The sequence below is a fragment of the Rutilus rutilus genome, assembly GCF_951802725.1.
Source record: "Rutilus rutilus genome assembly, chromosome: 12".
In the NCBI taxonomy this organism is placed as follows: Eukaryota; Metazoa; Chordata; class Actinopteri; order Cypriniformes; family Leuciscidae; genus Rutilus; species Rutilus rutilus.
This window is the reverse complement of record NC_140217.1, coordinates 33,467,798-33,481,580: the sequence shown is the minus strand read 5'-3', so window position 1 is coordinate 33,481,580 and position 13,783 is coordinate 33,467,798. Positions and strand designations below refer to the sequence as shown.

At 36.3% G+C, this 13,783-nt stretch overlaps 1 protein-coding gene across 1 annotated transcript in view; it reads left to right on the top strand.

The window, feature by feature from the left end:
- Positions 1 to 13,783, top strand: part of cntn3b (contactin 3b) — a 66,711-nt gene that overhangs the window by 30,759 nt on the left and 22,169 nt on the right. Inside the window, exons 6-12 of the mRNA XM_084426318.1 lie at positions 3,313 to 3,516; positions 5,692 to 5,794; positions 7,349 to 7,533; positions 10,363 to 10,499; positions 11,770 to 11,899; positions 12,340 to 12,490; positions 12,591 to 12,718. Coding sequence (XP_084282444.1) covers positions 3,313 to 3,516; positions 5,692 to 5,794; positions 7,349 to 7,533; positions 10,363 to 10,499; positions 11,770 to 11,899; positions 12,340 to 12,490; positions 12,591 to 12,718 — 1,038 coding nt within the window. The remainder of the gene's footprint in view (positions 1 to 3,312; positions 3,517 to 5,691; positions 5,795 to 7,348; positions 7,534 to 10,362; positions 10,500 to 11,769; positions 11,900 to 12,339; positions 12,491 to 12,590; positions 12,719 to 13,783) is intronic.

The following is a 13,783-nucleotide window of genomic DNA, read 5'->3' as shown; positions in this document are numbered from 1 at the left end:
GCTTTGTTGTGAAGCAGACCCGTTTCTGACCAACTGATGGTCATTTTACTTGGAGTAAGCATGCTGGTTAGCATTAGACTTTCTAAAGAAACTCATTTACTATGGATCGCAGATCCTGCCATCGTTTGTTTGGCTTCAATTTGTTTTCTCATTTGGATCACTTTCTTTTCAATCAGACCTGAATCTGGAGGCAAATGAAAATAAAGACCTGAAATTGAAATCTCAACCCAATTAGTAGGAAATATGTTTTTTTTAGACGAATGCTTTTTTTTTTTTTGTGCTGAGTAGGTAATCAATTGTTTATCACTGAAGAATGCAAACAAGAATGCTAAACTTTGCAAATTTCAAACTGATTCTATTATAAAAGTTTTTGCTGTGCATAAGTTGAAGAATTACAATATTGCTTTTTATCTGTTTAGATTTAGGCTGCATATTGAACTCAAAAGATAAATGGGTTATTATTACCAACCTGTTTTATTGTGGAAGAAGCTATATTGTTTTACACTAGTAATATTTAAAACATCTAAGCTATTTTCCCTAAGAGCAATGCTGAAGATTTTCATTGTTGTAAAACTGCATGTGATCAAACTTTTTAAAAGCAAGTTTTCTCTGCTCCACATTTGCAGTTTCCTGCTAGATCAAAATGTCTTATCAAAGTACCCATGATTGGTTATTATTACCAACCTGTTTTGTCATAGTGGAGGAAGCTATATTATTCTACACGAGTAATATTTAAATCACTCTTTCCCAGGGCAACTGTTTTATCTGTTGAAAATATAGTGGGTTATCAAACCATTTTCTCTGCTCTACATCTGCTAAATCAAATGGCACAGAATCAATCTGTCAGGTTCTGCAAGAGAGAGGACCCAGACGCAGAATGAACGTGAAGAAAGTTTCATTAACAATACTGTAGACAGGGCACAACAAGGAGAGTGAGGCGTGAAACAGTTCAAACAGTAGGGCAGGGCAGATGACACGACAGGCAGGAAGTATGATCACTGAAACCTGGTACTGGGGTGATGAAGAGCTTGAAGACTGCAGATGAAGATGCAGCACCAGGTGGGATGATGGTGTGGAACACAAACAGGAACACAAGGAAACAGAGGCTTGATGATCTCTTCAATGTGAAAGGTGTTACAGTCTAGCTGTCAGACAGTGGGGGTCAATGGCCAGTAAATCTCAGGATGCAAGACAGGGCAGGAACAAACACAAGACTCACAATGAACAAGAAAAGACAAGATAAACAGACAAGGCACAAGAGTATAATTAAATAGGCAAATAAAAACTAAAATAGAACAAAGACTAGAGAGGAAAAAGAAAAGAGCTAGGATAAAACGAATGGAACTTGCAATCAAAAAACAAATAAAACAAAAGACCAAACTTATAGGGAACTAGAAACTGGAGAAGAAATAAAACTAAAAGAGAAAAGACAAAAAACTAGAACAAGACTTGAAGGAAAAAGCAAAAGGATACGCTACTGCTAGAAACGATCAAATACTCGACTAGAACAGGCACTATGTTTAACCGTACAAAAGCAAGCAAACAAGACTACAAAACGAACCAGCAAAGACATGAGGGAAGGAGGCACAATATAAAGGGACCAGAGCACATGGGGATCAGGTGAGCACAATTAGTGAAATGAGGACTAGACGTGGACTAAGCATGGGGGCGTGATAACGGGAAACAAGGAGGCAGGACAAGAGGAGCACATGGCAAACATAAACAAAGACACAGCCATGTGCTCAGACACAAGACAAACAAGGAAACATTAAACAGTGACAAAACAGACAAGACTGTCAGGGCGGGACCCCGACACAATCCACATACATGTACACTACCGTTCAAATGCTCAAGATCAGTACGGTTTTTTTTCTTAAAGAAATTGATCATTTATTCAACAATGTTTAAATGGATCAAAAGTGGCAGTGTAAGATTTTTATTTCAAATAAATGCTGTTTTTAGAACCTTTTGGGGTGGAAAAATGATCATGGTTTCCACAGACAACTGTTGGAACTGTTAGAACTGTTTTCTACATGGATAATAATGATAATAATAATTTCTTGATCATCAAATCATGTTGGAATGATTTGTGAAGGATCGTGATCATGTGACACTGAAGACTGGAGTAATGATACTGAAAAGCTTGGCCATCACAGCCGTAAATTGCATTTTAAAATATATTCACATTGAAAACAGTTATTTTAAATTGTAAAAAATATTACTGGTCTTACTGTATATTTGATCAAATAAATTCAGCCTTCTTTCCAAAAGCATTCCTACCTACCCCAAACTTTTGAATGTAGCATTCGATTTAGCTATTTAAGACTTAGAGTAGTTAGGATTTTGTGGCTCTTTTTGTTGCTGAATATATTTTTTATGAATTACATGTATAGACATTCATATTTTGAATGAATTGTAGAGCATTCAGAGCATTTATCTCTTGACTTTGACCATGTCCGTCATTATTTTAAAACTGTAGGCTTTTCTCCAGGATTTTTTTTTTATGCATCACTTCCTTACATTGCTAGAATAGAGCATCAATGCAGCTATTATATTGTATATAACAATATCGAGGACATGTCATGTACTTTTCCAGTGGTGGGCTCTTTCATTGTAGTTCTGAACAGCAGGTTTGTTAGTGTTTTCAGGAACAATTCTCTCTTTTCGATTGTTCGACGATCAGCGCGTTTGACAAAGAGCTCTGATGCAAGGATTGCTGGGCCAACCTGATCATAAAGAATTGCTTTTAACTTCACGACATCCAGCCAGCCAGCGTGTTTCCCTGTCATTTGATAGGCGGCGCGGTCTCGGGGGACACTTTTTGAGTGGCAGCCATCCTGTACACCTTTCCAACAGTTGCATCATGTGCACGAGCCTCTCTTTCCCATTCCCTTCCCCCTCTTAGGCTCCTGTAGATGACACGCTAATGCACTGTGGCAGGGCCTTCGGTCTTCTCTGGTTCAGCCTTTTTCAGTAAGAGCCAGCCATGCATGAATGACGCCAGCAGAGAAGCCTTCGTCCCTAGCCACGGTGAAGCCGGACAGGGCATGTGTCATAAGAGTGCCAGTGAGGCGCTTTAATCTAGTTTGTTTCGCTCCCTTTCCTGCCGCCTCACAAAGGAAGAGTCACTCTGTTGACTGAATCTCACCTGCCCTAAGGAGGTCAGCCCGAGGCAAAGCGAGTGGTGTAATACAGACACTTTGTACGCTTTCTAGCCGAGATTATAGTTTACCAAACAAATGACTCTACACCTTTCTGAAAATATAAATGTCTATGTCAGAATATAACTCTCTGTTTCTGACATCTCTCTAGACCTCACATTCACCTGGGTCTTCAACGAGTATCCTCACTTCGTCCTGCAAGACAGCCGGCGCTTTGTGTCCCAGGAGACGGGGAATCTCTACATAGCTAAAGTGGAACCATCTGACGTAGGGAATTACACCTGCGTGGTTAATAACACTATTACCAAGGAGAGGGTCTTCAGTTCGCCGACACCTTTAGTGCTGAGAAACGATGGTAAGAGGGTTGTCTGTCAAATACTGTACAGTTTATGCACCATAAAGGAGCGTACACTGTAAAAAAAGATTATTGTAATTTTAAAGATAAAAGACTCTTTTTAATTTTACAAAAGATTTTAATTTTTTAAAAGATAAAATTATACGCAAAAAAACGGTTACTTGGTTAGCGGTAAAGGCTCCGATATACTTCAAACGATATCTACAAACTGAAGTCATTATGAACAAAATCAGGCAAAAACGAAGGACGTTTGGAGTTGCCAAAGCAACCTTTTTAATAAAAGTTTGCTTGTTTGTTTTGTACTACCATTGGTTCATGGCGATTACGTAATAGGTGTGCGATGAGGCTCAGCCCTTCTTTGACGTGGATATCTTCTGTGGTTCATTTGTTCTGTTTGAGGTTGGACATCCTGCTTTATACGAGAGCTGCTTTATGGTAAAAAATAAAGTCGTAATTCTAATTGAAAGCGACACTGTCACTGTTTTTCATGTTTAATACTGTAAAGCTGCTTGCTTTAAAGCAATATATTATATAAAGTGCTGTACAAGTAAATGTGACGTGATGCTAAATTGCAGAGCTGGTGCATATACTGTATATTCACATCGCTATGTTCAGATGTTTTCTGAACTCTTATTTTCTCACTGCTGTCATTTTTGTTGTCTGTTCATTTTGTTGTTGGGAGGAAAGCGCGCAGCACGTATTAACATATTCATCTAAATGGCGCTCTCAGCCGCTTGGGCAGGATCAGGATGTTCATTAACAGTATACCGCTGCTCATATATGTGACCCTGGATCACAAAACCAGTCACATGTCGCACGGGTATATTTGTGGCAATAGCCAACAACACATTGTATGGGTCAAAATTATCTATTTTTCTTTAATGCCGTTCCATGAAGATATTTTGTAAAATTTCTGCCGTTATTGTATAAAACATTTATTTTTCTGAGTGGATGCGGCACAATCGCGAACATAAATGGATAACTTTAAAGGCGATTTTCTCAATGTTTCGATTTTTTTTTGCATCCTCAGATTCCAGATTTTCAAATAGTTTTTTCAAATGTATCTCAGTTGTAAATATTGTCCTATCCTAAGAAACCATACATCTATGGAAAGCTTATTTATTCAGCTTTCAGATGATGTATGAATCAAACCAAACTGGTTTTGTGGTCCAGGCAAAAAACGAAGAAGACATATTCCCTATGTATCGGGGGCTTAAGCAACCTTACTCTATATTGTGAAAAACTGTAATAGATATAATGGGATATTTCATGCAATTTTACAGTAAAATACAGTTAAATTTACAGTTTTTGTGAAAAAACTGTGAAAAAGAGTGAAAAAGAGCAAGTCATCTTATAATTTTACAGTAAAAAAATCGTAAATAGTCCCAAAATTCTCGGTGTGACACCGAGTTTCAGTGAAACTCTTAGTTTCAGTTATGTACATTAAAACACAGGTGGTAAAGAGAAAGATTCAAGACAAGTAGCTTTTCGACAAGCTGAGGTAAATACTAATGTATAGAAAGTTCACACACTCTAAAGTCATACACTCTAAAACAAACCACCATCATGGTAACACACTAAAATAATGTAATAAACATTAATTTAACAGCATAAAATGCAACATAAAACCTTAAGGTGGTTGTCAGTATTTCATTAAGCTAAAAAAAAAAATTTAGTATTTGGTATATCAACATTATTTCAGTTAATGAAATTTACGATTTGTTTAGTCTGTAAAACTTAAAATGTTGCTACCATATTTTTTAATGGTAATTCTCTGGCAAGATTTCACAGATATTTTTCAGTTGGGTCAAAAGAGCAAGTGGCATTTTTTGAGAGATCTTCATTCGTAAATGTCAGAGATGTATTTATGCCGCTGTCTTGAAAGCTAAACTGCCTCTTTTAAGAACTCTAACCTGCACTCTTGACAATGTCTCAAAGGAGGCCACATTTCCATTTGAGATGGATCCTGTTTTTATTATGTGTGTTCCATAAATCTTTAATAACGTGTCTCTGTATTTCTGGCACAATCTTCTCGGTTCCCCAGCTCATTGACAGGTCTTTGTGGTTTGCCATTTGTTGTTGTTTTGCTTGTATTCTGGAGTACAAAGCTTGTATGTTGTAAATCATGAATGACAAAGCCGTTTGCATCTGTGGTGTATTGTCTGCCCATGGCAGGAGCGATGGGAGAGTACGAGCCCAAAATAGAGCTTCATTTCCCAGACACCATTCCAGCTGCTAAAGGATCCACACTGAAGCTAGAATGCTTCGCCCTGGGAAAGTAAGTCCGACATGCACACACCTGGGTCTGTCTGCGTCCTCTCTTTACAAACTGTTGCCCGAGTTCACACCCTTGCTTAGCTCTGTTTCATTTTATCCTGCGTTATAAAATACACCAAATTTGTGATCAGCACTTCAGGTTCTTTCTTAATGCGATTTGCAATCTGTCACGGAAGCTTTTTACAGACGCCTTTTCACTATAATGGCCTGCTTTGCAGAGACCAATGACCTGCAAGATTTCCTCCTTAAATAGTGTGGAAATAGAGCTGCAAGCTTCTTTTCAAAAGAAGAGCAGAAGGGTTGTCGTTTAGAAAGGGGGAAATGCAGGTTTTCAGAAAGCGGGAGATGGTGGCTTTTCAAACTATACAAGGAGTGCGTCACCCTAGATTCAATTCTGAATAAGATCCATTCACGCTCAGATTTTCTTAATGGGGTATATATTCGAAGAAATAAGGGGGAAATGGATTTTCTTTTGCCAAACATTATGGTATTTCAGATCCTCAGTCAACGTTCCTGTAGATAGTTCTAGCAACTCCGCTGTCATGGATTTGATTCCTGAAATACATGAACTGATCAAACTATAAAAGCATCAACCAAATGCATATATGTACACTACCACAAAAGTTTGGGTTCTGTAAGATCTGTTAACACTTTTTGAAAGAAGTCTCTAAAAAAACACAATATTGTGCAAGTTTATTACCATTTAAATTCATTGCTTTCTATTTTAATATATTTTAAAATGTAGTTTATTCCTGTGATGGCAAAGCTGAAAATTCCTTCAGAAATCATTCTAATATGCTGATTTGGTGCTTAAGAGATTTTGTGCTGCTTAATCATTTTGTGGAAACCATGATACATTTTTTTTTAGGATTATTTGATGATAGTTCAAAATAACAGAATTTATTCAAAACAGAAATATTTTATAACAATACAAAAGTAGTTACTGTTACCGTTGATCAATTGAATGCATCCTTGCTGAATAAAAGTATACATTTAAAAAATAATAATAATCTTACTGACCCTGAACTTATAAATTGATAATAATTATTAACAATAATTAAAAACGATCAATGCATAGCTAGAATTAATTGTATGACACTTTAGATAAAAGCTTCTCCTAAATGGATTTCCACTCACCAAACATTACATGTAACCACAATTCATGACCTAGACCATGTAATTCCTCAAATGGATTTGTGTGAATGAAAAAAAGTTCCTTTAGCTGGTAGAAAATGAAGCTCGCAATGCCAAGGTTGTAAATTTGATTCTTACAGAATACATTAATGATTAAAAACCTTGAATGCTTTGAATAAAAGTGTTTTCCAAATGCATAAATGTAAATGCAAAATGTACAAATGCGTAGCTTGGATATGCAATGTATGTCGCTTTGGATAAAAGCGCTTGTCAAACATTTCTACCGTAGCAATGCCAAGGTCATGGATTTGTTTTCCAGGCAATTAACATACTAATTAAACAATTATATTTGCTGTAGGTATAGGTGAAAGTTTTTACCATATGAATTTGTCTAACTGGTGGCTTTGCTTCGGTTTCACAGTCCAGTTCCTAAGATCAGCTGGAGAAGAACCAGTGACGTTTCATTCCCAAGCAAGGTCAAACTGAAAAATTCTAACGCCATTCTGGAGATTCCGAGTTTTCAACAAGAGGACACAGGGACGTATGAGTGCATAGCGGAAAACAGTCGTGGAAAGAATGCTGCAAGGGGTCGCGTGTCTTTCCATGGTGAGTTGTTTTAACACTAACCCTCGATTTCTAGGTTATTTTCTTATATGTATTTGTCATTTAATACCTCTTTCTCTTTCCATCTTATATCATAAACACCCTTATCAACATCATTTTCCCGAAATTTATTGTTATACATTTTTTTGTGTATTTTTTCAACCTTTTGAATTTGTTATTTGATAAGTATAAATAGATGCTTCTTTTGAGAGATCAACTTTGTCTCATCAAGATTTACAGTAATTTGAAAAAATATGTCTGTTGCCATATGGCAGTTCTGTCCCGCCTTGAAACTGGAGTAATAAATCAGTAGACAGTGGCATCAGTTATACTGCAGATATGTATTCATTTGGAGGTGTTTTATAGAAATATAATTATATTTTTGCAGTATGAACATTATGATTTATGTTTCATCTTTTGTGAAAAATGAACACAGGATAAATTATTATGGTTGACTTAATTTGAGTTTGTAGGAGATCCAACTGCCTCCATATAAATTAATTAAAAAGACATGAATTTAATCAATAAAAACATTTTATATTAAGACAGCACAGAATGCCACTTTATATTGTTAACTTTATTTATTTATTTATTTAAATTTATTTGTAATCTTTTTGTTACTGAAGCAATTTTAGAGCAAAAAATAAATCATAATGTTTACCAGAAAGAAAGCAAAGCTATTGTAAGTTTGACATGATTCATTAACAGTTTTGTAAGGTTCTATACTACCTGGAATGGCATAATTATGACATTGTCTACTGTCATTATGTTTAAGCTGCACACAACCTCGCTATGCCATATATGTCATATCTCACAGTGAGGACGTCATAACAAGTGTCTCATTTGACTTGTGTCCTTGAGAGACATGACATTTCATGATTCATGTGATTGTGACCTTCTGCAATGAGCACCTCATTGTAGAAGGTCACAGTGGCATTCCATGAAAAGTCAAGCTTAATTTGAAAATGTATGGCATTGTTGTATTAATAACCTTTACCTTTACCTTACCTTTTTTTAGTTTTTAAAAATTGAGTGTTTATCAGAGTGGCACAAAACATTGTCAGTTTTGAAATAGAAATTGGAACACACACAAAAACATTTAATGGATTTAAGGAGTTTTGACCCTCATAGGAATGAATGGGAAATTAAGAAAGAAAAAAATGTATTAGCCTATTTGCACTTTCCAGAACACAGACACACACCACACACACAAATGAAAAGATACGACCATAGAACATCCCAAATGCAGAACACACTTACATACACACACAAACACACACCTAGAAATTCCCTTTTTTTCTCAGAATTGGTAAATATAAACTTGTAATTGCGAGTTATCAGGTCCAATTCGGGGGAGAAAGTCAGCTCACAATCCCACATTTTTATTGAGATTTTAAATCTTGAAATTACCACAAAAAAGTTACAATTGGCTGTTATAAACTCACAATTGTGAGGAAAAAAGTTATTTCTCAGAATTGTGAGTTTATATCTTGCAATTCAGACTTTATAATTGCAATTGAGAGTCTGCGAGTCTTGCAATTCTGAGCAAAAAGTCATAATTGTGAGATAAAAAGTCGCAATTACCTTTTGTAATTTTTTAGTCTGTGGCGGAAACAAGCTTCCATAGAAATCTAACACACACTCTGAAGTCTTTTTGGATTTTCTGTCTTTGCAATGACTGTGTGAATAAATGTGCATTTGTATGCTGTGAAACTCAAATACAATTCTGTAGGATAAAGGAAAACGGGAGTTTGCCTTGCCAAAGTAGATAGTGTCTGTTCCACTATTTGACTTTGTGCAGAAAACAAGCAGTTTGAAAAGCACTGGATTGGTGTCGGTCTTAAAGGATTCATAGGTCTTATCCTAGGTTTATTCAAATTAACATTTGTGAAGAGAAATGCAATCATACGAATGTGTTAATTGATCTCAAGACTCTGTACGTGGCACTGGAGTGTTTGCCAGCCAAAAGGATAATAAAGCTTCCAGAAGGAGGTCAAAGGATTTGTAGCTCGGAACGGAGCATGTGAATTGTGAGCATGTGATTGAATTGATGTATTCACTGAACATCTTACTTCAGTAGTTAGATACATATTCACATGGCTCTTGTGAAATGGGTCGTCTATTGTTTGTTGTTATAGGAGTGTCAAGCATGCAGTCAATATTATACAGACTAGCGAATGAGTGTATGGTGAGCCTTTTTGGAGGTGGTGAAGCGGATTATGCGATTCTCATATTGCAGCCTTTTCTGATAATGATAATTAATAATTCAGGGGTCACACTGTGTGATTAGAGCAATTTAATTAAATGTGGGATTTGCTGTCTGTAAGTCAACTAACTTTGAAGGAATAGAAAAATGTTGTCATCATTTGCTCAACCTCGTGAATCTGATTTATGGCACACAAAAGGGGTTATATCCTTGTATACATTGATAAATTACATACATTACCATTTAAAAGTTTAAGGAGAAGTAAGATTTTATTTTTTTTAAGTAAAATGTATGGGGGGATGTATTTAAATGTACTTAAATGTATGGGGAAAAAGCAACCAGGAGAAGCCTATAGCATCTCCTTTAGTTTTGCATAGATGAAAGAAAGTCATATAAGTTTGAAATGACTTGTAGGGTGAACATACAATGATGGATTTTTCATTATTGGGTGAACTTTTACTTTAATTGTTTCTGTCATCAAGGCAGCCTTGGGAATCTATTAGCCTTGGGTAATGTGGGTGGTTTTAATATGCAAGTGTAACATTTCATTTATGTGTATTATTTAATATGTCCATAATCTACCCTTTATCCATTGTTTGATTGATCAATGTGCTTTCTTTCCACAGCCACACCTCACTGGCTGCAAACAACGACAGACACGGCATTGTCCATTGAGGAGAATCTGTTTTGGGAGTGCAAAGCCAATGGGAAACCAAAGCCCTCTTATAGCTGGCTGAAGAACGGAGAAACTCTTATATCTGAGGTACTTTAGGGCTTTATCTGCTCTTACTGTACTGTAGTTCAAGGTCAATGCAAACATATTCTCATTGCTGACATAAGCGAGGGGAAAAAAAGTTGAAGTAAAATCTGTTTAAGTAGGAGAGACTCCCATCAACCAACAAAAGCAGTTATAAGGCAGCTGAAAGACTCCATTAGATGTGACCTGCATTCAAGCCGAGAGTGACCCGCGCCTCCTCCCCTCCCTTCCATCACACATCACGTCAATCTCTCCTTGTGACTCTTTGTGCTGAGGTCAGCCCTTAAAAACAGCCGATAGGCTTAAATGTCTGCTATGCCATTAGCAGAGCCATCAACTCAACACCTCCCTTCCTGTCTCATATACTTTTCCGACTGGGCGCCCATGCCAAATGAATTGGCCATTAGTATTTTACTGTTATGTTCAACGTTTCTTTTCTGTTCATCGGAGCAGAGGGTCAGCATTTTTTTTTCCTCTTTCTGCTTTGTAACCTCCTCCACCCTCTCCAAACCCATCTGTAGATGTTCAACCCGACAGACTTTCAGTGTTATAAAAGTGTTTTTATTGATTGATATTGGATATACATTGGCTGATATTGGATATAAAAATGTTCAGTTCCCATATTTTTACATTTAAATCATTTAATAATTCTGTCAGATGTATAATTTGTGACAAATCTTAAAATGAATATCCATTTTCATAGTTTTAATGTTCAAGTTGAAATGGATGATTTCACTTGTAGACTTTTAAATTATTAATTTTAGTTTTACATTTTTTATTTCGACAAAATCCCATAGACTTACAGGAAAGCAGTGTTATTTTAGTATCTTTGAGATTTTATCATTTCTGTTTTCATTTTCATTTTTAAGTTTTAGTAATTTTGTTGTGTTTTTGTCATATTAATTAGGCTGCTTTTATTAATCATTATTTTATTAGTTTTTAAGCATATATAGTTTTTTCTTAGTTTTTATTTTAGTTTGAGTTATTTTAGTACATCAAGAGGTTTCATGTTCAACTAGCTGACATAAAATAGGTTTTAAGTTTTTTTAAAATGTATAAAGTTTTTTTTTAATGATTTTAGTTAACTATAATAACCCTGCTTTGAAGGAGGGACCCAAACCATATCTAGTGACCAGATAGCAATTTAATCTTCAAATTTGATTTTCAAATCAAAATAATATTTTGACTTTTGACCAGTAAGCAACCATGAAATCAAGCAACCCAGCAACCGCATAGCAACCATTTTCCTGTGATTTGTTTGTGTATGTGTCTACAGGGCCGAGTGCAAATAGAGAACGGCGCTCTCTCCATCTCCTCGCTAAACCTCTCAGATGGCGGGATGTATCAGTGTGTGGCGGAGAACAAGCACGGCATCATTTATTCCAGCGCCGAACTGATGGTGCTTGGTACGACCTCTGCGTTTCCACTGCCTGCTCTCCATCCTTCATTTGAATGATAAAACTTTGAGTAGTCACAGCCCAAGCTCAAATTACAAAGCAGCACTGAAAACATCCATGTGATTAAGTGCTCCATTGTAACACTCATATTTCCCCTATATTGATTCTGAAATGTATTCATTTTAATCAGAACACTTTGGTCAATACTGTTCGTGCGAGGCCAGTGTCAAATAAATGGCGTCTTTTTAAGATGTAGGTTTAGTTAAAGACAAATGGCCTGGAAGCAGCCAGTGGAAGCGGACAGCTTTATTTGTTAAGTCCTTTAGACTTTTCTAAAAGGCTTTCTTCCCTTTTTTTTTTTTGCCAGAGGCTGTTTGAACGTCAATTGCTGTTCATCACAGATTCCATTGAGTGTGAGTCTGAGGACTAAATCTCTCTGTCTCCTACAGCCTCTGCTCCCAGCTTCTCCCAGAATCCTTTGAGCCGAGTGCTTAAGGCTCGCTCGGGTAGTGACGTTAGCCTAGATTGCAGACCACATGCTTCGCCCAGAGCCATTAGCCTGTGGAAAAAAGGGACTGAGATACTGCAAAGAACCGAAAGGTATTTAGCTTTTGAGTTTATATTTTATCGCATTGAAGACTTTGGCCATGTGATTTATTGATTTTTTTGTGATGTTTATCAATTATCTATTACTCTCAAGGATTTCCCTCTTCCCCAATGGAACACTTAAGATCGCCAACGTAACGAAGCGAGATGGAGGTAGTTACACGTGCATCGCTAAAAATCAGTTTGGCACAGCTAGCACAACAGGAAGGCTGATAATCACAGGTGAGTCATTCTGTTTTATATTCTCGATCAAAGTGTTTTAGTGCATATTGAGATTCGAACTCTGCTTGCAATATTTTCCAGATCCGGTTTCTCCACTGTTTCTCTCACCCCACTATTTACTGTGCCCCTTTTCTATTTTCCATTACAAATGAAAAAAAAAAAAGTATTACAAATATTATTCTCCTAGCAAAGACATAATATAATGTATTTGTTGTAAAAAAAAAGAAAAAAAGCTGATTCATTTCTCTCAAAAATGTTTTGGGATTCTTTTGACAATCAGACATTTAGCTTTAGACTTTAAAGTAGCTTTGGATGAATAACAGCTTTATTTTTGCTGTGCAGAAAATACACAGCCCAGTTCACTCTTATTGTTGACTCAGATACTGTACTCTTGATGGCTTAACTATGATTAGCTTTGAATGAAATGCCACATCTGGCACGTATCAAAATGCATTGCTTCAGCTGTTTCAAGAAATGTATTAGCCAACTGACATCTTCATTCTTCTAAGTTTCTGTTGTCATCACTGTCAGCCTTTCAAGTCAAAAAATCACAAAGCATAAGATTTGTTTTATATAATCAAGCAGACTGAGAAGTCTCACACAATGCCTCTGCTCTGTTTCAAGACAAATAGCTTTTGTTGTCAAGTCTCTATGTCTAAAAGTTTTAAGAGATCTTTTCAAACTCTAATTTAAGTAATGGTTCACCCAAAAATGTTAATTCTGTCATCATTTACTCATCATCATGTTGTTCAGAACTCGTAGGATTGAAACACAAAAGGAGAAAATATGAAGAATGGACTCACTGTAATTGCATGAAAAACATTTCTCAATAATTTCTTAAATTCTCATTTTGTGATTTTCACTGAAGAAATACAGGTTTGGACAGATGTGGAACTACATGAAATATTCTCTTTGGGTGAACTGGCCCTTTAAGTTAGCCGCCTATATTGTGGACGTATAACATTCTTTCTCTAGTTTAGTTCGTATGCCCTCTTGCTTCAATCTTCCACACAGTTCAGTCCATGTTACACTAATTACTCACTGTTAAGGTCATCCTTAATTGCT